The 27,123-nt window shown below is 54.5% G+C and overlaps 3 protein-coding genes across 24 annotated transcripts in view; 2 read left to right on the top strand and 1 right to left on the bottom strand.

Annotated features, from left to right (window-relative positions):
* PRRC2A (proline rich coiled-coil 2A) overlaps positions 1-14,036 on the top strand; it is an 18,374-nt gene extending 4,338 nt beyond the window's left edge. Inside the window, exons 8-31 of one of the 2 annotated variants that reach the window (XM_061399075.1) lie at positions 96-175; positions 315-457; positions 894-984; positions 1,095-1,311; positions 1,722-2,196; positions 2,641-2,831; positions 3,052-3,349; positions 3,727-3,937; positions 4,131-5,999; positions 6,492-6,763; positions 6,940-7,070; positions 7,309-7,438; positions 7,539-7,624; positions 7,816-8,049; positions 8,190-8,330; positions 8,446-8,517; positions 8,635-8,802; positions 8,972-9,054; positions 9,214-9,424; positions 9,506-9,604; positions 9,742-9,954; positions 10,066-10,160; positions 10,258-10,348; positions 10,465-14,036. In XM_061399075.1, the coding sequence (XP_061255059.1) occupies positions 96-175; positions 315-457; positions 894-984; positions 1,095-1,311; positions 1,722-2,196; positions 2,641-2,831; positions 3,052-3,349; positions 3,727-3,937; positions 4,131-5,999; positions 6,492-6,763; positions 6,940-7,070; positions 7,309-7,438; positions 7,539-7,624; positions 7,816-8,049; positions 8,190-8,330; positions 8,446-8,517; positions 8,635-8,802; positions 8,972-9,054; positions 9,214-9,424; positions 9,506-9,604; positions 9,742-9,954; positions 10,066-10,160; positions 10,258-10,348; positions 10,465-10,605 (5,742 nt within the window). In that variant the 3' untranslated portion in view covers positions 10,606-14,036. Of the gene's footprint in view, positions 1-95; positions 176-314; positions 458-893; positions 985-1,094; positions 1,312-1,721; positions 2,197-2,640; positions 2,832-3,051; positions 3,350-3,726; positions 3,938-4,130; positions 6,000-6,491; positions 6,764-6,939; positions 7,071-7,308; positions 7,439-7,538; positions 7,625-7,815; positions 8,050-8,189; positions 8,331-8,445; positions 8,518-8,634; positions 8,803-8,971; positions 9,055-9,213; positions 9,425-9,505; positions 9,605-9,741; positions 9,955-10,065; positions 10,161-10,257; positions 10,366-10,464 lie in introns of both variants that reach the window. The other variant, XM_061399074.1, reaches the window with a different exon arrangement.
* On the bottom strand, positions 11,687-23,313 carry BAG6 (BAG cochaperone 6). Of its 19 annotated transcripts, none has more exons than XM_061399089.1 (26): positions 22,517-22,679; positions 21,919-22,039; positions 20,787-20,904; positions 20,477-20,673; positions 20,188-20,241; positions 19,949-20,023; positions 19,160-19,398; positions 18,507-18,636; positions 17,693-17,890; positions 17,230-17,482; positions 16,797-16,874; positions 16,578-16,685; positions 16,344-16,456; positions 16,147-16,234; positions 15,741-16,024; positions 14,724-15,021; positions 14,407-14,576; positions 14,168-14,221; positions 13,934-14,036; positions 13,719-13,843; positions 13,415-13,561; positions 13,253-13,312; positions 13,001-13,144; positions 12,810-12,917; positions 12,199-12,345; positions 11,687-11,913 (listed from the first exon to the last, which is right to left on the bottom strand). In XM_061399089.1, the coding sequence occupies exons 2-26, from the start codon at positions 22,024-22,026 to the stop codon at positions 11,818-11,820; spliced, it is 3,495 nt and encodes a 1,164-aa protein (XP_061255073.1). In that variant the 5' UTR covers positions 22,027-22,039; positions 22,517-22,679; the 3' UTR covers positions 11,687-11,817. The 19 variants fall into 19 exon arrangements, with proteins under 19 accessions (XP_061255073.1, XP_061255080.1, XP_061255074.1 ...); XM_061399090.1 differs by lacking the exon at positions 22,517-22,679 and adding an exon at positions 22,691-22,958 and having other exon boundaries at positions 11,732-11,913; XM_061399093.1 differs by lacking the exon at positions 22,517-22,679 and adding an exon at positions 22,402-22,461 and having other exon boundaries at positions 11,732-11,913.
* Positions 22,133-27,123, top strand: APOM (apolipoprotein M). Of its 3 annotated transcripts, none has more exons than XM_061399176.1 (7): positions 22,142-22,220; positions 25,076-25,214; positions 25,593-25,747; positions 26,035-26,108; positions 26,202-26,300; positions 26,498-26,596; positions 26,987-27,123. In XM_061399176.1, the coding sequence occupies exons 2-7, from the start codon at positions 25,101-25,103 to the stop codon at positions 27,010-27,012; spliced, it is 567 nt and encodes a 188-aa protein (XP_061255160.1). In that variant the 5' UTR covers positions 22,142-22,220; positions 25,076-25,100; the 3' UTR covers positions 27,013-27,123. The 3 variants fall into 3 exon arrangements, with proteins under 3 accessions (XP_061255161.1, XP_061255160.1, XP_061255159.1); XM_061399175.1 differs by having other exon boundaries at positions 22,149-22,220; positions 23,873-25,214; XM_061399177.1 differs by lacking the exon at positions 25,076-25,214 and having other exon boundaries at positions 22,133-22,220.

Raw genomic sequence — 27,123 nt, 5'->3', positions numbered from 1 at the left:
GAAAGCAGAGGTCTGTGAGGGTGGGAGGATGAGAGGTTTAGGGCTGTGGTAGGCTGTTTGCTCCTCTAAGCGGCTACTGTTGGGCTCTTTTGCAGATGTATCCCCCATATCTCCCGTTCCCTCCGCCCTATGGACCCCAGGGGCCTTACAGATACCCCACGCCCGATGGGCCCAGGTGAGTAATTTAGGTCTGGATTTGTGCTTGGAGACAGGGGAAGCCTGCTGAGGAGATGGTTTTCTAGCCAGGAGGCTCAGTTTGTGATTATTCAATTCAGCCTTCATTTATCTTCTCTCCTTTCCCTTTTCATACACAGCCGTTTCCCCCGTGTGGCAGGCCCCCGAGGGTCAGGGCCACCAATGCGTCTTGTAGAGCCTGTGGGTCGGCCTTCCATTCTTAAAGAAGATAATCTCAAAGAGTTTGACCAGTTGGACCAGGAGAATGATGATGGTTGGGCAGGTGAGTGGATGTTAAGGACCAAGTATTTTAGTTTTGTTTTGGGGGTTTGGTTTGGTTTGGTTTGGGCCGCACTGTACAGCTTGTGGGGTCTTAGTTCCCTGACCAGGGATTGAACGCAGGCACTTGGCAATGAAAGTGTGGATTCCTAAGCACTGGACCGCCGGGGAATTCGCAAGTATTTCAGTTTTAAATAGCAAAATCTGATGAGAAAACAATGGTTCATTGTGGGAATAGACATTGAGGGATAGGGTAGATACCCGGAAGAAAGCCAAATCCTGGTGGAGAAGGAGTCAGAGGAGTGAAATTGACAGTCGTGGTGAATCTAGATGCCAGAGGGAAGAGGGCAGTTGGCCTTGGTAGCGCATCCAACCGTGTAGTGGTACTCAAGATGGGAGAGCAGAATGCTTGGGTTACCATGCTTCACTTTTCCCCTTAGGGGCCCACGAGGAGGTCGACTACACTGAGAAGCTCAAGTTCAGCGATGAGGAAGATGGACGAGACTCCGATGAGGAGGGACCTGAGGGCCAGTGAGTTTAGGGCTCTCTGGGGAGTGGAGGGGCTGTTTGTCTTATGGTAGTGTACTCTTAAAAGAGCTGGGTTGCAGCTGATTTTAATTCCACTGTTGGTCTCCTCACAGCAAGGAGTCCCAGTCAGCTGGTGGTGAGGAACGGCCCCCTGAAGCAGATGGCAAAAAGGGCAACTCCCCCGGCAGCGAACCACCCCCTCCCAAGACGGCCTGGGCAGAGACCTCTCGGCCTCCAGAGACAGAGCCGGGGCCTCCTGCCCCAAAGCCTCCCCCACCCCCACCCCACCGAGGCCCCGCCGGGAACTGGGGCCCCCCTGGGGACTACCCAGTGAGTGTCTACAATGAGGGGTTGAGAGGGTCGCTTTGGGGAGACTAGTTTCAGCTGAGTAATCGAAGCAGCAGTAATAAGAGGAAGCTGGAGGGAGGGCCAAAAATGGGCTGCAGTAAGTGTAGAGCTGTGGAGCATATCTGAAAGGGTTTGGAACATCGTTGGTGTTAGGCGGGTTAGGGTGAAGAGAGAAATGCTAGTTAGGAAAAACAAGGACACCTGGGGTCTTTGGGTCTTGAAAAAGAAGAAAAAAGACTAGGATGATGAGTTTGTCCCTGCCATGAGAGGCCATCAGCCCCAAGGCCTGGTCTTTGTACCGGCAGCTAGAGACAGTTGATTAGTCTGTGAAAGAGATAGTAAGAAACATAGTAACTGACACCTCTGACCCTGCTGGGTCTGCCCACTGACAGGATCGCGGGGGCCCTCCCTGCAAGCCCCCAGCACCCGAAGACGAGGATGAGGCTTGGCGGCAGCGGCGAAAGCAGTCTTCGTCTGAAATCTCCCTGGCTGTGGAGAGGGCTCGGCGCCGGCGAGAGGAAGAGGAGCGGCGCATGCAGGAGGAGCGCAGGGCAGCCTGTGCCGAGAAACTCAAGCGACTTGATGAGAAGTTTGGGGCACCTGACAAGCGGCTCAAAGCAGAGCCTGCTGCACCACCTGCTACCCCTCCTGCTCCCGCTCCACCACCTGCAGTCCCCAAAGAACTCCCAACGCCTCCAGCTCCTCCACCGGCCCCAGTTCCAACACCTGAAAAAGAACCGGAAGAGTCGACACAGTCCTCTCCTGCCCAGTCCACCCCCACTCCAGGTGTGGCTCTGGCTCCCACTGCAGTGAGTGGTGGGGGCAGTGCCAATAGCACCAGCAGTGGCAGCTTCGAAGCCAGTGCAGGTATGATGGAGATGGTGATGGGTAGATCTTCTGTCTGCTTGGGGTTGAGGGTGCAGGTGGTAAGGATGTGAGTAAAGGAGATAAAAGGCAGTTTGGGTTCGTTGGACTGTCACTGGTATGGGTGAAATGGATCTTTTTGCTTCTATGGACATCTGAGGGGAAAAGGTTTTCTTACCTGAGTTCCTGAATAAGTAGTAACCTAAAACCACTTCCCTATAGGCCTAGAGTGGAGCAGGCCGAAGGAAGTGTTACTTTTGATGATTTCATGGGAAATTAACGCCACCACCATTGGCTTTTGAGAGACCTTGAAGTGTTTTCATGGGTTTTAAATGGGATAGTCTTATTTCTAGAGGGGCTGCTAGAAGTGAGTGCTGAAATTATGGGGTGTTCGTGGAATATCTGTTGGTGGACTAGATCGCTCTGATTATCTTTTTTTCAATGCAGTGGAACCTCAAGTGCCCTCAAAAGAGGGTCCTGAACCACCAGAAGAGGTTCCTTCCCCTGCCACACCCCCAGCCCCAAAGGCGGAACCCAAGGGTGATGGAGTTGGTCCCACCCGGCAGCCCCCCAGCCAAGGCTTGGGCTATCCCAAATATCAGAAATCATTGCCTCCTCGTTTCCAGCGGCAGCAGCAGGTGAAACTAAATTACTTCTCTTAAGGGCTGCTTCTCTGCTTGGTTTCAACATTTAGCCTATCCATAAGTTACTTCCTGGGTCCCTCTGCCAGTTCTGTCTCCGTTGTGTCACCTTAGTTTCTGTCTAGTCCAAGTGTCACATTGATGTGGGTTTTGTTTTTGCTAGTCCTGTGTTCTGGTTGGGCCTTTGATGCCTCTCACTCCTTTTGTCCTTCCCCAGGAGCAGCTGTTGAAGCAGCAACAGCAGCAGCAGTGGCAGCAGCATCAGCAGGGCTCTGCCCAGCCTACCCCAGTGCCCCCGTCACCACCGCAGCCTGTGACCATGGGGGCCGTGCCAGCTCCACAGGCTCCGCCCCCGCCCCCCAAGGCCCTATACCCAGGTGCTCTGGGCCGGCCCCCGCCCATGCCCCCTATGAACTTTGATCCCCGCTGGATGATGATTCCTCCTTATGTGGACCCTCGGCTCCTCCAAGGCCGGCCCCCTCTGGACTTCTACCCTCCTGGTGTGCATCCCTCTGGTAAGACACTGTAGACGAGGTGGGGCGTCAGGGACCCCTTAGTCTTGGGAAGTAGGTATCCTTGTCTTGTTATGGGGATGAAGGGCAACCAATCAAGAGGGGAGCTTAGCACTCCCAAGATAGCTCTTTGTTGCAGGAGTCAAGTAGTAATGCCCACCTAAACCAAGATTCCCTTGGGTGGAGGGATTGAGAGATTGATCTGTAGGGAAGCTGAGTGGCTCACCATGTTTTAGGAGAGCAGGCACTGTCTCCCAGGAGATGGAGGCACTGACATTGACCGGACTGATGTGGAGGATTGAACTGGGGAGGTGCTTTGGGTCTGGAGGGCCTGTAACATAAAAAAGGATACTTTTTCTCATACTGTTTGGTTTTCTCAGGCCTAGTTCCCCGGGAGCGTTCAGACAGTGGGGGCTCAAGTTCAGAGCCATTTGAGCGCCATGCACCCCCCCTCTTACGGGATCGGGGCACCCCACCAGTGGATCCAAAGTTGGCTTGGGTAGGAGATGTCTTCACCACCACACCTGCTGACCCCCGCCCACTTACTTCACCACTGCGCCAGGCTGCTGATGAGGATGAGAAGGGGATGAGGTGAGTGTGAGTAGAGAAATGGGAGGGTTTCTAGCAAACACACCTAGAATAGGTACTTTGGATTATCGGTGAAATGATAGGAATAAACATGAAAGGAGTGTTTGGGTCGTAGTAATAAAGCATTGTTTCCCCACCTAGTTCATTTTCCTCGTCTTGAGATACTTACTTCCATCTTTTCTGTCTCCCTCTTCAGGAGCGAGACCCCTCCAGTACCTCCCCCACCACCCTATCTGGCCAGTTATCCAGGCTTTCCTGAGAATGGAGCCCCTGGGCCCCCAATCCCTCGCTTTCCTCTGGAGGAGCCAGCTCCCCCAGGGCCCCGTCCACTCCCCTGGCCCCCAGGCAATGAGGAGGCAGCCAAGATGCAAGCTCCACCACCCAAGAAGGAAACCCCCAAGGAGGAGGCTCCACAGCTGACAGGGCCAGAAATTGGTCGAAAGCCTTCCCGAGGAATTGGAGGCCAAGGCCCCCCACCACCTCGCAGAGAGAGCCGCACGGAGACCCGCTGGGGCCCACGCCCAGGCAGCAGTCGTCGTGGGATCCCTCCAGAGGAGTCAGGGGCCCCTCCCCGCCGGGCTGGGCCGATAAAGAAACCCCCACCGCCTGCGAAAGTTGAAGAGCTACCCCCCAACCCCAAGCCCCTTGAACAGGGGGATGAAACCCCCAAGGCTCCAAAGCCAGACCCGTTGAAGACAGCGAAGGGAAAGATAGGTGGCCCCAAGGAGACCCCACCCAGTGGGAATCTTTCCCCTGCCCCAAGGCTTCGGAGGGACTATTCCTATGAAAGAGTGGGTCCTACCTCGTGCCGGGGTCGGGGCCGAGGGGAGTATTTTGCCAGAGGGAGGGGTTTTCGGGGGACCTATGGGGGACGGGGGCGGGGAGCCCGAAGCCGGGAGTTCCGCAGTTACCGAGAGTTTCGAGGAGATGATGGACGTGGAGGTGGGACAGGGGGACCAAACCATCCTCCCCGAGGCCGCACTGCCAGCGAGACACGGAGTGAGGGCTCGGAGTATGAAGAGATCCCCAAGCGGCGCCGGCAGCGGGGCTCAGAGACAGGCAGTGAGACCCACGAGAGTGACCTGGCCCCCTCAGACAAGGAGGCCCCCACTACCAAGGAAGGAGTACTTACGCAGGTCCCTCTTGCTCCCCCATCATCAGGAGCACCTCCTTCACCAGCCCCCGCCCGCTTTTCCACTGCCCGAGGTGGGCGAGTCTTCACTCCCAGAGGGGTGCCATCCCGTCGGGGACGAGGGGGTGGGCGGCCCCCTCCCCCCATTTGCCCGGGCTGGAGCCCCCCAACCAAGTCCCTGGCTCCAAAGAAGCCTCCAACAGGTCCTATGCCACCAAGCAAGGAGTCTCTGAAAGAGAAGCTGACTCCGGGGCCTCTGTGCCCTATGGCCCGAGGAGGCAGCAGTGGAGGCAACAATGGAGGCATGGGTGTGGAAGACGGGGAGCGGCCCAGAAGGAGGCGACACGGGAGGGCTCAGCAGCAGGACAAACCACCTCGTTTCCGGAGACTGAAACAGGAACGAGAGAACGCTGCCAGAGGGGCTGAGGGCAAGCCCTCTTCCCTAGCTCCTCCAGCCTCTACACCTGGGTCAGAGGAGGCCCTCACAACAGTAGCAGTGCCCCCACCACCTCGCCGGGCAGCAGCCAAGTCTCCTGATCTGTCAAACCAGAACTCGGACCAAGCCAACGAGGAGTGGGAGACGGCCTCTGAGAGCAGCGACTTTGCCAGCGAGCGGCGGGGGGACAAGGAAGCTCCGCCACCAGCACTGCTGACCCCCAAAGCTGTGGGGACTCATGGAGGAAGTGGAGGTGGTGCTGGACCAGGCATCTCAACCATGTCCCGTGGAGATCTGAGCCAGAGAGCCAAGGATTTGAGCAAGAGGAGCTTTTCAAGTCAGCGACCCGGTATGGAGAGGCAGAACCGGCGCCCAGGCCCAAGCAGCAAGTCTGGCGGCGGTGGCGGCAGCAGTGGAGGAGGTGGTGGGGGTCCTGGGGGGAGGGCCGGCCCAGGGCGAGGGGACAAGAGGAGCTGGCCCTCTCCCAAGAACCGAAGGTGGGTACGGGCAGGTGGTTCAGTTTATTCTTTTGAATTGTTAGGTTGGGGGAGGGGAGAAAACCTGTTAGAGAAGTCGGGTTGGATGCAGTGGAGTTGGAGGTCAGTGCATGGGGTGAGCTGTTAGGCACCAGGCCCTCTGTGTTCAGGTGAAGTGGCTGGAGAGTGGTGGACGGCATCGGAAGCACCCGTGTTCCTTGCTTTCCTTTGTGCACCTGTACGAGTAAAAGTTCCTTAGAAGTGTGGGGAAACAAGGATTCCCTGGCGGTCCCAAGGTTAGGACTCTGCGCTTTCACTGTCCGGGCTCAGGTTTGATCCCTGGTTAGGGGACCAAGATCCCAGGAGTTGTATAGTGTGGCCAGAAAAAAAGTGCTCCAGAAACACCTGGATTTTAGCACAGAGAACAGGTTGAAGATGAACAGGTGGACGAGAGTTGTAAGGAAAACAGTAACAGTTTCGTAAATACTGGAGCTGATTCTTTGTTCTCTTCAGCCGTCCCCCAGAGGAGCGTCCCCCAGGGCTCCCTCTGCCTCCCCCGCCCCCCAGCAGTTCTGCGGTCTTCCGCTTGGACCAAGTTATCCACAGCAACCCTGCTGGCATCCAGCAGGCTCTGGCTCAGCTCAGCAGCCGCCAAGGAAGTGCAGCTGCGCCAGTGGGGCACCCAAGGCCCAAGCCTGGGCCGCCCCAAGCCCCTCAAGGCCCCTCTCCTCGGCCCCCCACCCGGTATGACCCTCAGAGGGCCAACAATGACGACGGCAATTCAGGTAAGCTGGAGGAGCTAAGGGTTCCCAGGGCGTTGAAGGGGGAAGTGTGTGGCCCAGGAGTCCTGGTGCTAGGTGTCTGTACTGAGGGTGGTAGGATTGGGAGGTGGAGTACAGAGGGCAAAGCTCAGTTTGGTGATAGTCAAGGCAGACGCTGATGAATTTCCCCTTCTCCCCAGACCCCCATTTCGAGGAGCCAGGGCCGATGGTGAGGGGGGTGAGCGGGACGCCCCGGGACTCTGCTGGAGTTAATCCCTTCCCCCCCAAACGGCGAGAGCGGCCACCTAGGAAACCAGAGCTGCTGCAGGAGGTGAGGGACTGGGTTGAAGTATTTCACTGCTCTCACTTTTGAAAGCTCTAGTTTCATGTTTTCTCCACTCTTTTTCCTATATCTGCTATTGTGTTTTCACCCCATATTCTGAGCGTTGGTCACTGCTTATTTCTCGTTATCTCCCGTTTTGCCCCACACGTGTGGTTCTATGTCTTACTTGCTTGCATTGCCCAGTTCCCATCTCATTCATGTTTTGTTTTTGGACTCTCATTTTTAGGAATCACTGCCACCTTCTCATAGCTCTGGATTTTTGGGCCCCAAACCCGAGGGCTCAGGCCCTCAGGGGGAGTCCAGAGATGCAGGAACAGAGGCCCTGACCCCTCACATCTGGAATCGTTTACATACTGGTGAGTTCAGCTGAAAAGGAAGGACAATGTTAGAGGACTTAGAGCAAGGTGGACCATAGAACTGTCTTCTCTCACTTCTGTGTGTTGGTGCTTTTCCCAGCCACTAGCCGAAAGAGTTACCAGTCTGGCTCCATGGAGCCTTGGATGGAACCCCTGAGTCCTTTTGAGGACGTGGCTGGCACAGAGGTGAGAGAGTAGGGGGGAGTGTCTGAGCTGGGATGTTGTTTAATACCGGCCCTACTTGCCCAACTGTCCTGGGATGAGTGTGGGGCTGTTCGTCACATGGTCGTCTACTTTCTATAGTTTGTCTGTGTGTACCTCATTCAGGTATTGGGGTGCTTCCTGCTCTGACTTAACTCCTTCTCCACTCCTCTCAGATGAGTCAGTCTGACAGTGGGGTGGACCTGAGTGGGGATTCTCAGGTGTCATCAGGTCCCTGCAGCCAGCGAAGTTCCCCTGATGGAGGACTCAAGGGGTCAGCAGAGGGGCCCCCCAAGCGACCTGGAGGCCCCTCACCCCTGAATGCTGTTCCTGGTGAGGGTCCACCTGGCTCTGAACCCTCTGAACCTCCTAGGAGACGGCCACCTGCCCCCCATGATGGGGACAGAAAGGTAAACAACCAATAAAGGATAAGAAGAATGTTTCTGGGACTTTGGCCTTGCTTTTGTCTCCCCTTTCTTCTGCCTGTGTGTGCTGATTTGAGCTTCCTTTTCCTCCCCCTACCCCTACTTCACTGTGTTGCCCCACTTAGGAGCTGCCCCGGGAGCAGCCTCTGCCCCCTGGGCCCATTGGCACAGAACGACTGCAGCGTACAGACCGAGGCCCAGAGCCTGGCTCCCTCCGGCCGTCCCATCGACCTGGTCCTCCAGTCCAGTTTGGTACCAATGATAAGGTCTGCGTGGACTGGATCGGGGTGTCTTGGCTTGGGTGGAGAGAGGGGAAGGACTGGAAGTGGGGGAGGACACGTGTCTGAATCATGGACCATCTCCCCTGCCTCATGATCACAGGACTCAGACTTGTGCCTGGTTGTGAGAGAGAGTTTAAAAGCAGAGAAGGAGTTAACAGCATCAGTTACTGAGGTAAGTGGGAGAGTGAGGTTTTGAGGACAGGCTTTGGACACCTGGAGGAGAGTCTGGGAGTGACCTGGGCATCCAGGCTGCATAGATGGCCCTCTTGACAAGGCTTCTCCTTCCCAGGCCATTCCCATGGCCCGAGACTGGGAGCTGCTCCCCAGTGCTTCTGCCTCAGCTGAGCCACAATCCAAGAACCTGGCTTCTGGGCACTGTGGCCCCGAGACCAGCTCCTCAGGCCAGCGCTTGTACCCTGAGATCTTCTATGGCAGCCCTGGGCCTCCCAGTTCTCAGGTAGGTCTTGCTTCCTATTCAAGGACCCCTCTCTGTCTGCTGTCCCCTAAAATCAAGCCTTTCCTATTTGCAGTTTTTAAAATTTCTCTTCCTGCTTTGCTGTAGTTAGTGGGGTGGGTGAGTTTTTTTGACCAGGAAAACGAGCTGTTCCATTCTTGCTCTCCTGCAGGTCTCAGGAGGAGCCATAGACTCTCAATTACATCCCAACAGTGGAGGCTTCCGTCCTGGGACACCCTCACTGCACCCTTACAGGTAAGACTTATCTCAGAAGGACATGGAACTGTGTTCAGGGAAAGAGAGAAGGGGAAGACACTTCTAGGGTACCTGGAGGGTGGTGGACTTCCACTTCAGACTAAAGGAGTTGACTGGTTCCTGATACCTCTCCCCCGCCTTGGCCCAATTTCCCTCCAGATCACAGCCCCTGTACCTCCCCACGGGCCCAGCCCCGCCCTCGGCACTGCTCTCAGGGGTAGCTGTCAAGGGCCAGTTTCTGGATTTCTCCGCACTGCAAGCAACAGAGCTGGGGAAGCTGCCGGCTGGAGGGGTTCTCTACCCTCCACCTTCCTTCCTCTACTCTCCAGCCTTCTGCCCTAGCCCTCTGCCAGACCCACCCTTGCTTCAGGTGAGAGGCGGGCGGATGCTGGGCTTAGGGGTAGGAGTGGGGTGCTTGGGAGTTGACATTGTCCTCCCTGTTCCCCAACAGGTGCGACAGGATCTGCCATCCCCCTCAGATTTTTATTCTGCTCCTCTGCAGCCTGGTGGCCAAAGTGGCTTCCTCCCCTCAGGAGCCCCTGCCCAGCAGGTACTTTTTATTTTCCCAGTCCCCTTTGTGCGCTTTGCCTTCCAACTCCAGCGTTTTTTGTTACTTGTTTGGACTCTTCCTGGTTTTCTGACATTCCTCCCTGCCCCCAACACACTCTGCCCTGTTTCTCATTACAGATGCTTCTGCCCATGGTGGACTCACAGCTGCCTGTGGTGAACTTTGGCTCCCTGCCACCGGCACCACCTCCTGCCCCACCCCCTCTCTCTCTGTTACCTGTGGGCCCTCCTCTGCAGCCCCCCAGTCTGGCTGTGCGGCCCCCACCTGCTCCTGCTACTCGGGTGCTGCCTTCACCTGCCAGGCCCTTCGGCCCTAGCTTGGGGCGAGCAGAGGTAAGGTACAGGAGCTGAAGTGCTAGGGAACCCCGAGACTCAGGGGTAAGGATTCAGTATCAGGATGAAGACGTGGAGAGGCAGGACGCTCATGAGTCTTTTTTCCTTCAGTTGCACCCAGTAGAACTGAAGCCGTTCCAGGATTATCGAAAACTGAATAGCAACCTTGGGGGACCTGGGTCATCACGGACTCCCCCATCTGGAAGGCAAGAGAAGGGAATGGGGAGAAGCCATCCCCAAGGATTTACTTTCTTTGGGGACCAGAGGGGGGTCTGAAGGTTGCCTCAAATATCCTTTCTCCAGGTCTTTCTCTGGCCTCAATTCCCGTCTCAAGGCCCCACCTTCGACCTATAGCGGAGTCTTCCGCACACAGCGCATCGACCTCTACCAGCAGGTGAAGGAGAAATCCCTGTAGGCACAAGTCCGAGTTGAGTTTCCTCCTGAGTTCCCACCCTTCCATCCCTGACCTCCCTGATTGACTTAATTCTTCCACATGTGCCTGCCCCCCAGGCCTCCCCACCAGATGCCCTGCGCTGGATGCCGAAACCTTGGGAGCGGACAGGGCCACCTTCTCGAGAAGGGCCATCCCGAAGGGCAGAGGAGCCTGGGTCCAGAGGGGACAAGGAGCCTGGATTGCCCCCACCCCGCTGAGGGAGTTCCCTTTGCCCCCCACCCCCCGGGGCTTGTATATAGATTATAAATATATATAAGGGGGAAAGGGGTGGGTGGGGAAGGGTTGTCAGGCTGGTGCCTTGCTTCCCCTCCTCTCCCCTCCCCTCATCCCCTATCCCTGGGGCCGTTTGTTAAAAAAGAATAAAAGGATTAAAAAAAATTCCAAATGATTTGGGGGATGGGTTGGTTGGTTGCAGTCTCTTATGTCATATTCAGTGCCCAAGTGATCTGTAGAGTGGTTTCAGTTAGGCAAATATTTGTTACTTTACCTCGGTGACCACTTTTAATCACCTCAAAACAAGTGTTATCTTAGAAGTTTCATGGGCCAGGAATTAGGTTTTGTTTTTTTGTGCCAGTGAGGTTGGTTTGTACCTGACAGCTGGGTCGGTCCTATAGAGCTTTGCTTGCATATATGGGGCCATGGTGGGACATCTGGATGGTAGAATGCCATTAGATTGTCAACCAGTGTCTTTACATGGCTTCTCCAGCAAGATTTCTGAGTCATCAGGCCTCTCACGTCCCTGAGCCAGCGTTCCAGAGGTCTTGGCAGACGCTGCAAAGGTTATGATTTGGCCCTAGGTTTCTGCCAGGTTTTGTTTGTCAGCACCAAGCTAGCTAAAGGAGGGGCATGACAACTGCTTCTAAAAAGAAATAGTGGACAGCCCATAGCCACACATCACTTTGGTCCTGTCTGCAAACCAGAAGTGTCTTTTTAGTCAGACTCTGATAGGAACAGTGGGTGAACAGTGGGCTCCTTGAACTGGGTAGACCAGTTCCACCATAGTCAAAGTTGGCTGAGTTACCCTGGTACCACTGCATGCTGGTAAAGCCAAGACTTATATAGGTCTGCAGCTACTTGGCAATTAAGTGGGGTTTTTTTACTGTTTTGAGAGTCCTATCCTAGCATGCACCTGAGCAGGTTTCTTTCATTGCTTTTGAAGCATTCCTTGAAAATGGCCAACTCTACAACAGGATACTGCTCATCTGTTCATGGTAAAATGTTAAAAGCTGTCTAGTATAGCTGGGTTGCTGGAAATTATGAAACCAACTTCATAGAAAATTAAAGCATTTAGACTATTTAATGAAGACAATTTATAGACAGAGAGCCAGGAAAATCTGACTTTTTATTTCTTAAATACTGTAAAGGAAGAAGGGGGGGAAATGGTCCCCTGATGATGGAGGGCCATGGAGCTAGGGATCATCAGCAAAGGCCCTGTGGGCATTCGGGAAGCGCTGGGGGCTGTAGTTGGGGTCTTCCTGCAGTCGCTTTTGTATGTCAGCCCGGAGCTAGAGAAAGCAAAGGAGATTGGAGTGGCACAGGCGCAGACCCTAAGACCCCAGCAAGCACATGAGCCATCCCTTAGGAGGTACCGTTTCCCCCACCAGCCGTATACTGTCCAGGAACCCAGTAATAGCATCACTGAGGCTTCCCAGACGCCTCCAGGAAAACATTGTAAAACCAAGTGGTAGTCCCAGACTCACCAGTTCACCTCTGAAGGGATCCAGGGAAGAGGGACCCTAGCCCAACCCCTCCCACTAGACCATCCCTATGCTGCTTCAAGGTGGGGGCACCTGCTGCCTGTAGCTCTCCTGAACCTCTGGTGCCTCCAGGTCCCGGCTCAGGCTCTCGGGGCTCGTCAGGGGCCGAGCTCCGGCTGCCTTAGCTGCCCGGCTCACGGCCTCTGAGAGAAGCAGCTGGGGGCCCTCACCCTGCATCGTCTGGGGGACAGGGGGTTGAGAGGGAAAAGAGGATCAAGGTCAGATCCAGTGCCACCACCCAGCTCACCCTCTGCATGAGTCAACCACTGAGCCTCCATGCTAGTGGAGAGAACAGAGACAGTCCGTGTGTAGTTTTGTCCGTCTCTGGCCAAAAATGGCATTTGAATGTGCTGGACTTGGTCTCCAAAGCAAGAGAGAGAGGATGGGTCAAGCCATCCAGCATTCTCAGCTAGTCCACAAGAGGATGCCTGCCTTAAGAAAGATGTGCCCTAGTCAAACAGGGTTTGGGCAATTGTGGGGTGACAAGACTGCTGGCAAACAGCAATGCAAAGGTCCCAGAAGGGTTTCCTTGTCAATTAAACGAGGGGACTAAAAACCAGGATGAATTCCTGTCTCTAGTTTGATTCTAAGCACAACAGGGGAAATCGGATACAGAGGGATCCTCAGCGAAGAGGCAAACCAACCTTGCGTCTCTTGGCAGGCATACCACTGAGGTAGGCATCACTCAGGGGGGGCTGCGGTTTCACTTTCCGCTGGCTCTGAATGTCCTGCTGGATAATAGGGACCCATTCCTGGGGAGGGAAGGATAATGAGAAAGTAGCAATCGCCACAGCCTTCAGCTGCCTTAACCCACCAACCCCCTCCTGACACTCACTGGGGGGACTGCAGCTGCCCAAGGTTCTGTCTCAGAGGAAGCTCCATCCTGTTCGTCTCGGGAGCCCCCCTCAGGAGCAGGAGGTGGGCCTCGGGACATGGCCTCTTCTGCTGTAGTTCCAGGGGCCGGGGAAGCATTCTCCCGCTGGGAGTCAGACAGTGGGAAGACCCAGGCTTCAGATTTCTCAGCCTCCAGCCCTTCCGCCCAGCCCTCCACTCCACGTTAGCTGACTCCTCAACCTCTCCCTGGTACCTGAGGCTCAGGGGAAGTTCTCTCTGATCCCTGAACTTCCATTGGCTCCTCAGGAAGTGTCTGTGAGAGGGGGCAGAGAAGGAGACCACCACAAAAGGCCCTCTCAGATCTCTCTGGTTCCCTCAAGTCCCCTAAGCCCACAGTCCAAGAGGACCCTCTTACCTGAGGGGGATCCCCAACCCTGCGAACGTATCTGAGAATGGCATCAGGGCCTACAGGCATGTGTTCCAGTACCACCTGCAGCCTCAGTCCCATCATAGTGGTCAGCCAGCTCACCAAGGACGGATTCACTCCACGAGACATGCGACGCTGGGGGAAGAAAGCAGACTTGAAACACAAAACCCTCAACTGGCCTTTGAAAGGCACCAAAGCACAAAGGGGGGCAGTTTGGAGGAAAAAAAATTGCAGGATACCAAAACCTGAGAAAAAGCAAAAGGCTGGGGATCTGGGACTGAGTAATGCTTACAATTCGGCCATTGATGACAGCAGCAAGCTCCATCTGCTGTCCCCCCAAGCAGTGCAGGTTCAGGGCCAAGCATTCAAACAGGCCCTGGTTACACAGCTCCAGCAGTCGGGCCCCAAATCCACTGTCTGTGGGCAACACAGAAGGACAGAATGCTGGTACCTGGCAGCCCTGAGCATCCAACATGCCCCCTCACTCTGGCTCAGCCAGCCCCTGACCTGTGCAGTGCATCACATGAGCAGCAATGCTGTTAAATTGCTCTTGGAGAAATTCCAGGTTTGTTCGGATGATGTCCACACCTGGCTGAACTTGCACCAAAGACTGAGAGAGAAGACACAAGAAGACCCCCAAATCAGAAACCCAGACAGACTGGGAGTCAGGGAAGCAGCAGCTGGAACAACAGCCACCCTGACCACAGTCAGGAAAGGAGCGGCTGGAAAAGGGATACTCACAAAACTCTCCCGCACATATTCTTCAAGCCCCGTGATCAACGCGTGGGTTGCCGTCTGCGGGCGGGTGGAGATAGCACAGGTTAGAACAAACCCCACCCCTCAAGACATGTCCCCCTCCTCCCCTAGCAAGCCCAGAGCTTCGGCTGGGGCAGTCACAGCTTTAGGCAAGGCGTAAACGAAGTCAGAAATAAGTAACAAAAAGTGAGATGGAGAACTCTGGGCCCAAGGTCTTCATTTACCCGGATGTTACCAGGTGTGGGCTCCTGGCCACCCAGGTAGTGCTGGTGGAAGAAAGACCGCAGCTGGGGCTGGAGCCGCTGCAGGGGCTGGAAATGCCCGTGGAGCAGCATCACCACATCCACCATGGAAAAGTTCTGGCACAGAAGAGACAGCAGGGCCCCGAAGAATCCTAGAGACAAGGACTGAGGTCAGCAGTGGCCTTTACCACCTGGCCTGCCCTCCAGCCCATCAGCCTCATCCCACCATCAACAAAGGCCACCAACTCTCCCCTGGCTGCCCGATCCCTAGAGAAGGCAGGACACCCTTATCTGCTCACCGAGAGCCCCATCGGCCCCGGGCTCAAAGATGTTGCTGGACCCACTGAGGCGCTGTATGAAAGCAGCAATGCTCTCACTGCTGCCAGCCCGGGCCCCCAGGGAGCCCAGCAGCGAGCTCAGCACACCCTGCACCACTGAGGTGAAGAACTCCAACGGCAGGCTTTCAGGACCCACGCTGCCAGGACTCCCGCTGCCACCAGAAGGGGACCCCGGTGGGGGTGCTGTCTGCTGCTCTGGGGCCGGAGGGGGCGGTGGGGGTGGAGGCGGCGGAGGAGGGGGAGCAGCTGTTTGTGTTGCCTGCACGAGAGAGAAGGAATAAAGAACAAAGAGTGAAATCAGAATGAGGACATAGAAAGGCATTATGCTTAGTTGCTCAGTCAGTCGTGTCCGACCCTGCAACCCTATCGACTGTAGCCTGCCAGGCTCCTCTGTCCAAGGGGATTCTCCAGGCAAGAATACTAGAGTGGATTGCCATGCCCTCCTCCAGCGGATCTTCCCAACCCAGGGATCGAACCCAGGTCTCCCGCACTGCAGGCAGATTCTTTATCAGCTGAGCCACCAAGGAAGCTCATGAATACTAAAGTGGGTAGCCTATCCCTTCTTCAGGGGATCTTCCTGACCCAGGAGTCGAACCGGGGTCTCCTGCATTGCAGGCAGATTCTTTACCAGCTGAGCTACCAGGGAAGCCCCAAAAATGGCACTGGGGAGGCACAAATCCACAGGGGTCTGGAAGGTATGGCCCTCTGTTCCAGTCTTTGCACCTTACAGCAGAATACACATGGCAGCTTCTCATAAGCTAAGTCGGGTTGAGCAGTTACCCTCTGAACGGGTTAGCTCATGAAAGCAGGGACACAATTACTGTGCTTCTCTCTCCCAGCCTGTTTTCCTCATCTACCAAATGGAGGGTGCTGAGACAATCAATTCCCAATGTTCCTTCCCAGTGGCAACAAGACACCCAGTACCTGGCTGGGCTCAGGAAGAGGAAGGCTGAAACGGAGAGTCAGCCAGCCACTCACCTGCAAGAAGTCCGTCATGCCCTGGAGAAAGGCGGGTACACCAGGCATCGCCACAGTAATGGTGGGAGAAGCCATACCAGGCCCTCCAGTTCCCGGCCCAGCAGGCCCCAGCAGGTTCCCCAGGAGCTGAGAGAACTGAAGATCAGAGGTGGAGGCTTGAGGGGGCGGAGGCTGGGCGGGCCCCCCGGGGGCAGGGCCAGCTGTGGTAGCCGTGTTGGTGGTGCCAGAACTGGCTGACGCAGTGGCAGGGGCTGGAGATGGAGCCATTCCTGGGGTCCCCTGAGCTACAGAGAACAAAAGAAGACAGCTGAAAGCTCAAGGAAAACAAGACCCCACAGCATCTCCATTCTGGTGGAGAGAACTGGGAAACTGCTTCCATCTGAGGTGGAGAAGGACACGGACTCACCCACAAGGACAGGCTGCATAAGAAGCTGCCCCACGAGGCCGCTCACCATCTGGGCTAAAGAGGCGTTGGTACCCAAACCAGCGCCCGGCTGAGGGGAGAGGACAAGAGCAGGCTTTCAGACTTGGCCTCTCCATGTCCCACCACAGGAGTTTCTCCCCACACTCTTCCCCGATGGGACTCCCCTACCCCTAACTCACCAGAGCCCCTGAGACTGGGGGCCCCCCAGGATGGGAAGGCCGAGCCTGTGGAGGGGTGGGCCGGGCAATCACCAGCCGGGTGGGAGCTGTCGGGAAGCCTGGCACCTGCTGTCCTGTGGGTGGCAGAGGGGAGAGACCGAAGACGGCTGAGGGCCCAGTCCAAGCAGGCCAGCAGATGACACCCACCACCGTGGACCGGGGCCCCCTCCCAGGCTTCCCCTTTCAGGTTGTTACCTGCGGCCGCGGAGGCAACAGCTGCCACCATGGCCTCATGAGTGATCTGGTGGGCGACGGCGTGCATGAACTCAGGGGGCAGGGAGGGCAGCTGGATGAGGGTGGAGCCTGGGGGGTGGGTCTGATGTAACCTTGACCCTGGACCCCCTTCAACCCACCCACTCGGCCCTACCCCTTCTCTATCCAGAGCTCAGCCTGCTCTGATGCCCTCACTCTTACCCAGGGTCTGGCCATGACCAGGGGGTCCTAGGGGGCCAGTGGGAGCACTCGGAACTCCACCAGGCTGTGTGCCAGAATCTGGGCAAGGAGAGAGAGACAGTGGCTCTGAGACAGGCAGGGCCAAGGTCTAACTGGATCCTCCCGAGATCAGCATGCTTCAGGCCTCCACTCTCCCGACCAGAAAAATGGCCTTTCACTCCATCCAGATGGGGAGGAGACGCTCCCTTCACCACGCACACAACTCTCTGGAGGACAGGCCGTTCTTCCTGCCCCTCCCCACACACGCCAACTTAAAGAGACTGTGCTCTGTGCCCTCAGCCACCACCACCAGCCCTAGCCTCTCCTTTCCCACCCTGGCACCCCTACATCTCAGCACCAACCCCAGACCCCTCCTTGCGCTGCTCTGCTCTGCCAGCGGCTGTTCCCAGCTCACCTTGGATGTTCATGTGCATCATGACCACGGGTTCCACGCTCTGGTGGGAAATCCGGATGACCCTCGGGTGGCTGGTGGTCGGTGGGGGAGCTGGCCCTGGCGGGGAAGCCCCCTCATTCGAAGACTCAACGGCGGTAGAAGAGGGGGCCACGGACGAGGCCTGCCCAGCACCAGCGGGAGGTGCCTCCGCACTTGGAGTCGGGGGGGGCCGTGTCCCATTCCCCGTCATGGTCACAGTGGTCCCCACATTGATCTGGACGACAGAGATGACGGGGCAAACGTGAGAAAAATACAAGAGCCTAACCCAGAGCACCCCATGATACACTTCTAAAGTCTCCTCCATCCTGGGTCACCATGTTTGCAAAGTCTGCTCCCCTCCCAACCTCCTTGGAGCCCAACAGCTACAATGGATCACTCCATCAACAGCCCCCCATCTGCCCGCATCCAGGCTCCCCTCATCCACCTGGATGGGGATGGCCGCCTGCTGGAGCACCATGGGGGTGGTGTAGTGAGACATGGGCCGGACCACGTGCAGATGACGAGGGGGCGCACAGGCCAGATTGCAACGCAGGTCGGATAGCGCCACGAAGGTGTTGCCCAGCAGCCGCAGGCTCTCCCCCACCAAGTTGATCAAGCGCTGGTCCTCCTCACGGCCCTCTTGCTGTACTCCCCGGGGCCAAACACAGAAAGGCAGAAAGCATTAGACTAGGATCCACCTTATTAAAAAAGTAATGCCTTCTTGAGATTATCACATCCTCTTTGTCTTTTGAAGAAGGAAATGGCAACCCACTCCAGTATTCTCTCCTGGAAAATCCCATGGACAGAGGACTCTGGCAAGCTACAGGCCACTGGGTTGCAAAAAGTTAGACACGACTGAGCAAGTGAGGCTATGTCTTCAGGTACATCCTCTGAAGCTTCTGTATACATCAAATCTTTGCAAGTAAGCTCTAGTTTATACACACAAATAGCTTCCTTTGATAATAAACCCTACAGTGAATCAGTAAGCTATCACCTGCTAATCTCCCTTACTTTATAAATTTCCTAAGTAACTCATTTAGGGGATCATAAAAGTGTGAAGACAGTGAACACCATAAAGATGTCGAGGAGGAAAAGATCCCGCTTCCCTACCAAGGAGGAAACGGTCACTTCCTTCCTAATCTAAAGAGAAGCAGCTCTGTAGAAGATGACATCTTTTGGGGCGCAGGGCAGGGGAAGTGATCTACAGTTCGCCCTGCTCCATCTGGGGGTGCTGGAGATGAGGGGGTGGGTGGGCTCACATTGTTGTTATAGTCCGTGGTGGCAGCAGCGCCCAAAACCTCATAGTAGCGCTGCAGGAAGGGCTGGAGGCGGCTCTCAAGCCGTTGCAGCTCCTGAAGCACCTCGACGTACTCTGCAGGCGAAGGGTGGCTGTGGACAAAACCCAAAGCGGCCGTGAGCCAAGGCTTCCTTCAGATTCCTGCCCTTGCCACCCATGCCCCACTTCTCCTTGGCCTCCCAGAGCCCCAGCCCAACCCCCCTGACCCCCCCAAGGACTAACAGAACCTCTGTTCTTTAACCTCACCCAAGGGGGAAGGACAAGCAAAGACAAACTGCTTTTACCCTTTCCACCACACAATCCTGTACCTACAATGGCAAAACACTAACTCTTAAAAACCAGATGGGGCCTCTGGGTACTCAGGGGAGAGAATCTTGCCACCTCCGGGAGCACCATGTGGATTTCCTAACCCGAAGGAGGGCAGTGCCTCTGGCTCAGTGGCCAGTCTCAATCTCATTTACCTACTCCAGAGCCCCTCCCTGCCCCTCAACACTAACTCCACAAGCACCACCTCTGAACAATCTTCTCTCTCTCATCAGACCTTTTCCTGGTCCTTACACTTCACTTAGAATCCCCAACCCACCCCCACCCCAAAAGGTGCCCTCCCTCTCTCACTTGGGTGCATTTGTCTCTGGGGCAGATGCTGGGCCCGCTGGGGCTGGGCCAGAAGGGGTGAGCTCCGGGCTCTGGGCAGGGGCACGCTCCTCCACTTCTTCCGCCTCCATGGGCTCCCGAGGAGGCACTTCACTTTCAACCGGTTCTGACGTTTGGGAGGTCAAGGCCACTGGCTCCGGGGCAACCGTTGGCATCTGGGGTGGCGGCTGACTGTGCTGGGCTTGGGCCCCTCCTCGGCACTGAAGCGGGGGAAGAGTCAGGACAACAAAGGCAACGTGAGACTGCAGCAGATTACTCAGGTCAGAGCAGACTGAGTGGAGAAGGGGCACTAACTAGGCGCCCCGAAGGCAGGGCTCTGCATCTGAATCTCTGACTCCCTAAAACGTACACAAATTAGATCTGTGACAAACACCTATGATACTTACAAATAAACTATTAACAAAAACTAGGGATTGCTGTTTCCTAACCTCCAAGAGAAAAGAAGGAAAGGACCCTGGCTGCAAATACAAACCAATGAAGCTAAGCCATCCCAGCATCAAATATGATAACCAAGGAACAGGAAGGCAAGGAATCCTTCTTTAATTGCAAAGAGAATCAGCAGGGACAGGACAGCCTCAAACGAAAGATACTTTTTCTGCCCAAAAGAAAAAACACTGCAGAAAAGAGATTAGATTAAGAGGGAAGAACCCAGTGGATGTGACCAATCATGCCCTCATCCCTAGGCTAAGACAAAAGGGGTAGGAAAGATGGAGTGAGACAGGCAGACAGTGGCCAGCCTTGCCCACTCACCTCCATCCGGGAGAGTAAGGTCTGTATATCCCTGATCATATGCTGAGCCATCACCAGCCGCACTCGGGGCTCACTCTATAATGAAAGGAGGAAAATCAGGGTAGGTTGGAGATAAAGCCACGAGCTCCATTACCTACTAAACCAGGACCCAGCCCCATCTCCTCAGCCAGACCCACCCCCCACTTCGTGGCCTCCTTCTCCCAGATCCCCTTCCTTGACCCTCCCAGGCCCCATGATACCTGAATCGGGGCCTGTTCCATGTTGATGTGAACATCCACAGCAGAGCCGTCACTCTGGGGAAAGGGTAAGGGAAGTTGTTCTGGGAGAAGCCAAATACTAAGGCCCCCACACTTCCAACTGATTTTCTGGAGCCCAACCCCTCTAGCTCCTCAAAGACAGAGGCCGTTACCAGACCAGAGGGCCCACCAAAGCCCTTCTAAAGACTGACAACTCTCTTATGAACTCTTGGCTGCTACCACAACGAAAACTGCTCCCACAAAAACCCTCCCATGAGGAACACAAGCTTACGGGAAGATTGAAGGTTCCAACCATGACATAGCTGTTGGCATTCCGGTCATGAACAGAGGCCCCAGGCCCCCGAGTACCAGGCGTGGGTCCCCCACCATGGGTGGCTGAGGTGGACCCTGTTCCAGAAGATGCTCCAGAAGGGAGCTGAGTCTGAGGAGGAGCCCGTTCCACAAGGTGAATAACCTTTCCCCCAACATCTGCAGAAAAAAGATACACACCAAAATATCACATGATCGGGTAAACCCATAGCCTCAGCTCACTGCTCTGGACAGCAGCCTCAAGCTCTGCTCTGCCTCCCCCACCCTCTTACTGTATTCTTGGAGCTTCTTATCATCCTGCAGAACTCGTCCCTGGTAGATAAGCCGTTGTTTCTCAGACGGGATGCTAACAGAAGCAGCAATATGCTCCTTGAACTCCTTTACGTTCATCTATAGGGAAGAAGAAACATGACAAGGAATCAGGGAATGGAAGAAAAAGGACAGAAAAGGGACAGCTGACTTGTAAGGGGTAAAAACCACCCCATCCTAAAATTACTACCCATCTGTCTTAATTGTGAGGTAATTATTGAGCAAAGCCCTGAACTAGGGCAACACTTGTCAAAATACATACAATAAACGTAAGGAACTTCAGGTATAGGCCCAGGAGAAAACTACAGGGCTGAAGAGCAAAAACACCAACTGACATTCTCTTCTCTCCTTCTCTGCCTGGCTCCAAAAGGAATGTGTGTGCCTAGAGATACCGGTGACCCCTCCACAAACACAAAATGATACAACACTGTAATCTTAAAAATAAAAGCAATGACAAAGAAGATGTGGTAGAGAACCAGGTTAAGGAAGGCAGACTCAAGCAAGAAGAAAAAGGGGCAAAATCAGAAAAATATTTTTCCTAACTAGACAACTGACTTGTGAGAAGTACCCAGCTGTTTACAAACACCTAATCACAAAAGCCTGCACAGTCTCATTAAATACACGTAACAATGTGTTAAAACTATGGATCAACCTCCTTATAATTTTGTCTACTAAGGATCTACCTACATTACGAGCATTATTGGATCCGACTTCTATCCTTCAAAAACACAGCATAGACCTCATCAGTTTTTAAGACACTCTTCTACTTTAGGTCCTAGTGTTCTGTTTGCCTTCCCAAAAGCAGGAGCCATATCTGTCCCTTTGGGCTGGGGCTCATCTATCATGTTGGCATAAAGATTCCTCCTTCTTTCTTTCCCTCTGCATTGAGTTTTATCGGGCGGAGGAAAGCAAAGAAAATCTACCTCACCCAACAAAAGCCAAAGAGAAAACATCAGAAAATGTTCTGGATACAACATGAACAAAAGAATCAATGAGAGAAAATTTGAAAACCATAATATCAGGCTCTTCTTTCAGTACAAAGAACCTGTAAGAGGAAGAGTTAATGAGTGTCTCCCAGAAGTACTGGGGTCTCACCTGGGCCCCCACAATAAAGGTCCGGGTTTGAGAGTCCAGGGTCTTCACCAGCACCTCCAGGCTGTCAGGTTCCTCCATAGTGGTACTGGTACTATCATTGGGCTCCATGGCCGACAGCTCTCTAAGGAAGAATGTTAGGAGAAGGCCCGCTGTCGCCTAGAGCAGATTTTTATATACCCGGAAGCCTCCCCTGCCCGAGACTCCGCCCCATACCTAAAGAGTTTCTCCCACACGAGCACACACACTCACACCCGCCCCCATCCCCCTTCTGACTCCGGGGCACGGGGAGAGAAACACAAAGGGTAAGAGATCGACGGCACGGGGAGCTGGAGGGCGGCAGGTGGGAGGGGCTCAACGACGCCAATCATGGTAAGGGAGGGCCAGTAGAGCTAGGAAGACGGGAAAGAAGGAAACACGAGACCGGTGTCATCACCGGTCACGGCAGGACAAGGGCTCGAGAAGTCGGCAAACCCCGGGGACAACCAGAGAGCGAGGGTCGCGCCAGACTCTGCGGAGAAAGTGGTTTCGCGCACGCGCGCCACGCCACGCCCATCGAACCCGCTTAAGTCACTAGAGACCCGAAATGACGAACACTCACGGGGGGCCAGATAGGCGAGCTGTCTCCCTCTTCCACGTAGCCTCGGTGCTCTAGCAGATAGGCACAACTAACACACTCCAAACACATACACACATCCAAACACACACACACTCCAAACACACACACACACACACACCCTACCACCCAGCTCCGCCCCCGACTTCCCCACAGTACCGTCACTTCCGGTCTCCCCCAACCTGCCACCGACGGCCACTTCCGTTTCCCCGATAGTCTTTGGGGATCGTGAGGCGGTACTTCCGGCTCCCCCCAGGCCCCAAAGCTTTACTTTTGTGGGGCTTTTCCAGAAAGTCCGCGGCCCCAAATAGTGAGTTCCTGGCGGCGAGACGGGCCGGGGCCGGCCTAGATGGGAGGGAGCCGAGCACCCCGAAGAGCCGCCGCCACCGCCGTCGCCCGGGGGACCGTACTGCGCCTGCGTGCGTCCTACTACGCATGCGTGCACACTTAGGCACCTCCCACCCCAGCTGGCGCTGTTCAGTTCTCCCCTGCGCGCGCTTAAGCAATAGGGGGTAGTGGTGGCCGCTGTAAGTGCCTGAAAAAACCTCTACGAGATGGGACTCTTCGACTGCCTCGAGAGGCTTTGAGCAGTTGTGTGGATCTTGGAGTCTGGAGACTGGGGATTGTGCCTCGCTAATCTATGCTGAAGTCTTGGTCGGCAGAGAATTTGAGGCGGCACTGTCCAGGCCACCTAGAATTCTGTCTTCTCTTACCATCGTCCTCGCTGAGCCACTCCTTCGGCGCCTCCGGAAGTCACCCTTTCCATAGGCGGTTGAAGGTGGTTCTCGAGCTGATTTACGTGCGGTGGCGTCGTTGGGCCTGACCTCGGTTTTGCCCGGTGGGCGTTTTGTGGCGCCATGTTCTTCCCCGGCGGTGTGCAGCCGAGGGGACACGCCATGTTTTGGAGAAGCCAAGGATTTAGGACTTTTCAGGACTTTTGTCTTAAAAAGGACGACTCCGAGTTTGGGAATTGGAAACAAATGGGGTCAGACTGGAATGAAACACAAGACCCTGGGGGATTGAGAGGGCCGCCTAAGGGCTTCTACAGGCGGAAGGTCCGGTAGAGGTACCGTCCCTCTGCCCTCTTCTCCCCCCGCCCCTCGGGCAAGGGCCTGGGCCCCGCAGTGCTGCCACTGCTCCGGCCAAACCCGTTGTTGCCGGTGTATCTGCCTCCGGTGCCTGTCCTTTCTGGGATTTGCAGCTTATACTTAAGTCCCGGTACTAAAAGTTTTAATAAGCATCTGTATAGTGAGCCCCTAGTTGGTGCCAACCAGTTTGCTGAGGGTTTCACATACTGTCACATTTAATAGCCTTTCAACATCTATTATATCCCTTTTATAGGTGAATGTAAGTGGCAGAACTGACAAATCCAGGCCTACCAGACTCCCTTGGGTCAAGCACTTCTATTTTACTGCCCTAATAGCTTGCATTTTAGTTTTTTTTTTTTTTTTTAATATAATGAACCCTCAGCTATTCATCACCCAGATTTTATTTTTTTAGCTAAATCGCAAGCCCAGAGCAAGCCTCACCTCTCAGAACAAATCTTTATGGCAGCCTGTGGGTTATAAATAATCCATAAAGGAAGTCCCATCTTCTTGGCACTACCCAATGACTGCCTCTTGACAATTCTTTGCCTACCTCCTATTACTTGAGAACATAATACCCACGAGAGACTAATAAGTGCTTTACATACATTACTATTAATTATAGGGAATATTTACTTTGGATTTATGTGCAGGCCTTTGCTAAGGGCTTTATATGTCTTAGCTCTTTTAATCCTATAAGATTGATGATTTGCTCATTTTATACATGAGAAAACAGGCAAGATTAATAAAACTGTCCAAAGTAAGGGTTTGGACCCACCCTGCTTGACACCACTGTATATACTCTTTAACAACTAGATTCTGTAGCTTCTTGCAGTAAAAAACATTAAGCGAATGAACTCGTGTGTCAGCAGACTTTTCTGGAGGGTGTACATAGTTTCTCCAGTGAACAACTTCAGAGAGAAAGCCTCCCATCCACATACTTCAGCACCTGGTACATACCTGTTGTAAAGCACTTACCAGGTGGTATTGCAATGATTTGTTTACACAGCTAGTTCTCAGACTGATTTCTTCAAGGCCAGGGACTATGTCTTACTTTTATGTTCCCAAGGCTTAGCCAGTTCCTGACAAACAACTGGAACTCAAAAACAGTTTGCTCAGTGAGTGAGTGACTGGTAGAATCAATCCATCTCTCTTCAGTGCTGCACAGCACAGCAGATATCCCAGCTCAGATAGGGTTTGAAAGATCACCTGGAGGTCTCAGCTGTCTTAACTCCTGGGAGACCCTGGAGGTGCCAGGATGTACTGTAGAGTGGTTGCATTTCGAAGAGGGGGAGGAAGTCCTGAACACTGTAAGTAATCCATGGTTGGGTTGGAAAACAAGATTGAAGTTACTCATTAGCGGGTGAAAGGGTCAAGGGTCGAGGCAAGGGGGCTGGAAGCAGACTATACTGAGCAGCGAGTTGGGGACAGCAGTTAAGGCACCAGCCACTCCACGCAGAGCACCAGCTCCCTCCTGCCTGAAGATGTTCCACCACATTTGGGCAGCTCTTCTCTACCTCTGTGGCATTCTCCTTAACTCCATCTACCAGTGCCCTGAGCACAGCCAACTGACAACTGAAGGAGTGGATGGGAAAGAGGTATGCACTGAGCAGATGGGAAGCTGCTGAGTTGGGGGTGGGGGGCTCTGATGGACTAGGGTAAGAGGCCCAGCATGACCAGAAAGCCACACTGGAAGGAAGAAAGGGTGTGAGTGTTGTGATGATGAAAGCAATAAGTAAAAAATATATATAAGTACTATGGCCATCAATTTGAAGACATGTAGAACTGGAGAGTGGGGTTTACTGAAGAGGAGCAAAGAGGAAAAGTCATTTAATGACTCCTTGTCATGGATCCAGTCTTTAGCTGCAAAAAGGCAGCCAACACCCTCATTCCTAAGTATTGTCATTCTGACTGATGAAGAGGTTGGATTCTGTAGTGAAACCCACCTTCTTCTGCTCCCTTCCTTGTCTCTCCAGTTCCCAGAGCCCCACCTGGGCCAGTGGTACTTTATCGCAGGGGCAGCTCCCACCAAGGAGGAGTTGGCGACTTTTGACCCTGTGGACAACATTATCTTCAACATGGCTGTGGGCTCTGCCCCCATGCAGCTCCAGCTTCGAGCGACCATCCGCACGTGAGTGGTGAGAAGGCAGAGGCACCAGTACGTGCGGTCTCTGCCTAAAGTGTGAGCACCCGCCCACAAAGAGCTGGGCTCTTTGGCATACCCATTATTCTTGGCCCACTTGAGTTCAATAGCTTTGTTAGTTTCCCTTTGGAGAGAGATGGATGGACCTAACCATCCCTTCGTAGCTTGAAACCCAAGGGGACCCAGGCTTCCAGAAAGAGTAAGATGGAATAGAGGCTGGTACTGAGTGGTTGAAGTGTCACTGTTTCTCCTCCTTGCCACCACCACTTCTGCAGGAAAAACGGGCTTTGCGTGCCCCGGAAATGGATCTACCACCTGTCTGATGGGAGCACAGATCTCAGAACCGAAGGTTGGTTTTCTCCAGCCCTCACTCTCCTTAGGCCCCCTGGGCTTGCTTGCTTCTGCATCTCTGTTCTCACACTTTCCCCCGCAACCGTGACAGGCCGCCCTGACATGAAGACCAAGCTCTTCTCCAGTGCATGCCCAGGTGGAATCATGCTGAAAGAGACAGGCCAGGGTTACCAGCGCTTCCTCCTCTACAGTGAGTGTGGGGAGGCCAGGCAAGATCTGGGGAAAAAGAGGGGAGGTGGGGAGATGGGGGTTGGGAGGAGGCAATAGAGTCCCTTTCTCTGGGTCCTGTGACATCATCCCAGGAAGGGCTGGCTGCTTCCCTGAGGTCCTCACCAAGGGATGTGCTGAGAAGCAGGGGCTTTGATGAGCCTGGCCCTCCCTTTCCAGATCGCTCACCCCACCCTCCTGAGAAGTGTGTGGAGGAATTCCAGTCCCTGACCTCCTGCCTGGACTTTAAGGCCTTCTTACTGACTCCCAGGAATCAAGGTGAGGGGGTAAAGTCTTATGGAAGACAACTAGGACTTACCAAGTCTTCTGTGAGAGCTGGATGAAAGGGACTCAAGTGATGTCACCAGGGGGCATGGCCAAAGGCTGACATCATCACACTGGCTATGTTGACACTTCCATTTGTGTCACAGACTAATGGTACCAGAGGGAGCCAGGATGGACTCTGGGCTATTGCAGTGGATAAAGGGGGCAGAAGGTCAGACAGGGGGCAGATTGTCAGAGGTCTGCAGGGAAAAAAAGACCTCAGAGACCCCTTCTCTGACATGGGGGCATGAGAGACTGCATTCTGCCTCATCCCATTGCCATGAGCCTTGCCTCTCTCCCTGGGTCTCCCTCCTGTCCAGCCTCCTTTCTCTCTCCTCCCACCAGACGCCTGTGAGCTGTCCAGTAACTGACCTGTGGCTTCACCTATGCCCCCCAGATGGATACAGTGGGAACTTGTATGGTGAGAGGAGAAGCTGGAGACTCCCAACTCTCTTTCAAAAGTAATAAAGATGATTTTCCAA

The sequence above is a fragment of the Bos javanicus genome, chromosome 23 (genome assembly GCF_032452875.1).
Source record: "Bos javanicus breed banteng chromosome 23, ARS-OSU_banteng_1.0, whole genome shotgun sequence".
Classification (NCBI taxonomy): domain Eukaryota; kingdom Metazoa; phylum Chordata; class Mammalia; order Artiodactyla; family Bovidae; genus Bos; species Bos javanicus.
Note: the sequence above shows the minus strand (reverse complement) of the source record. Positions and strands in the feature narration are given on the sequence as shown.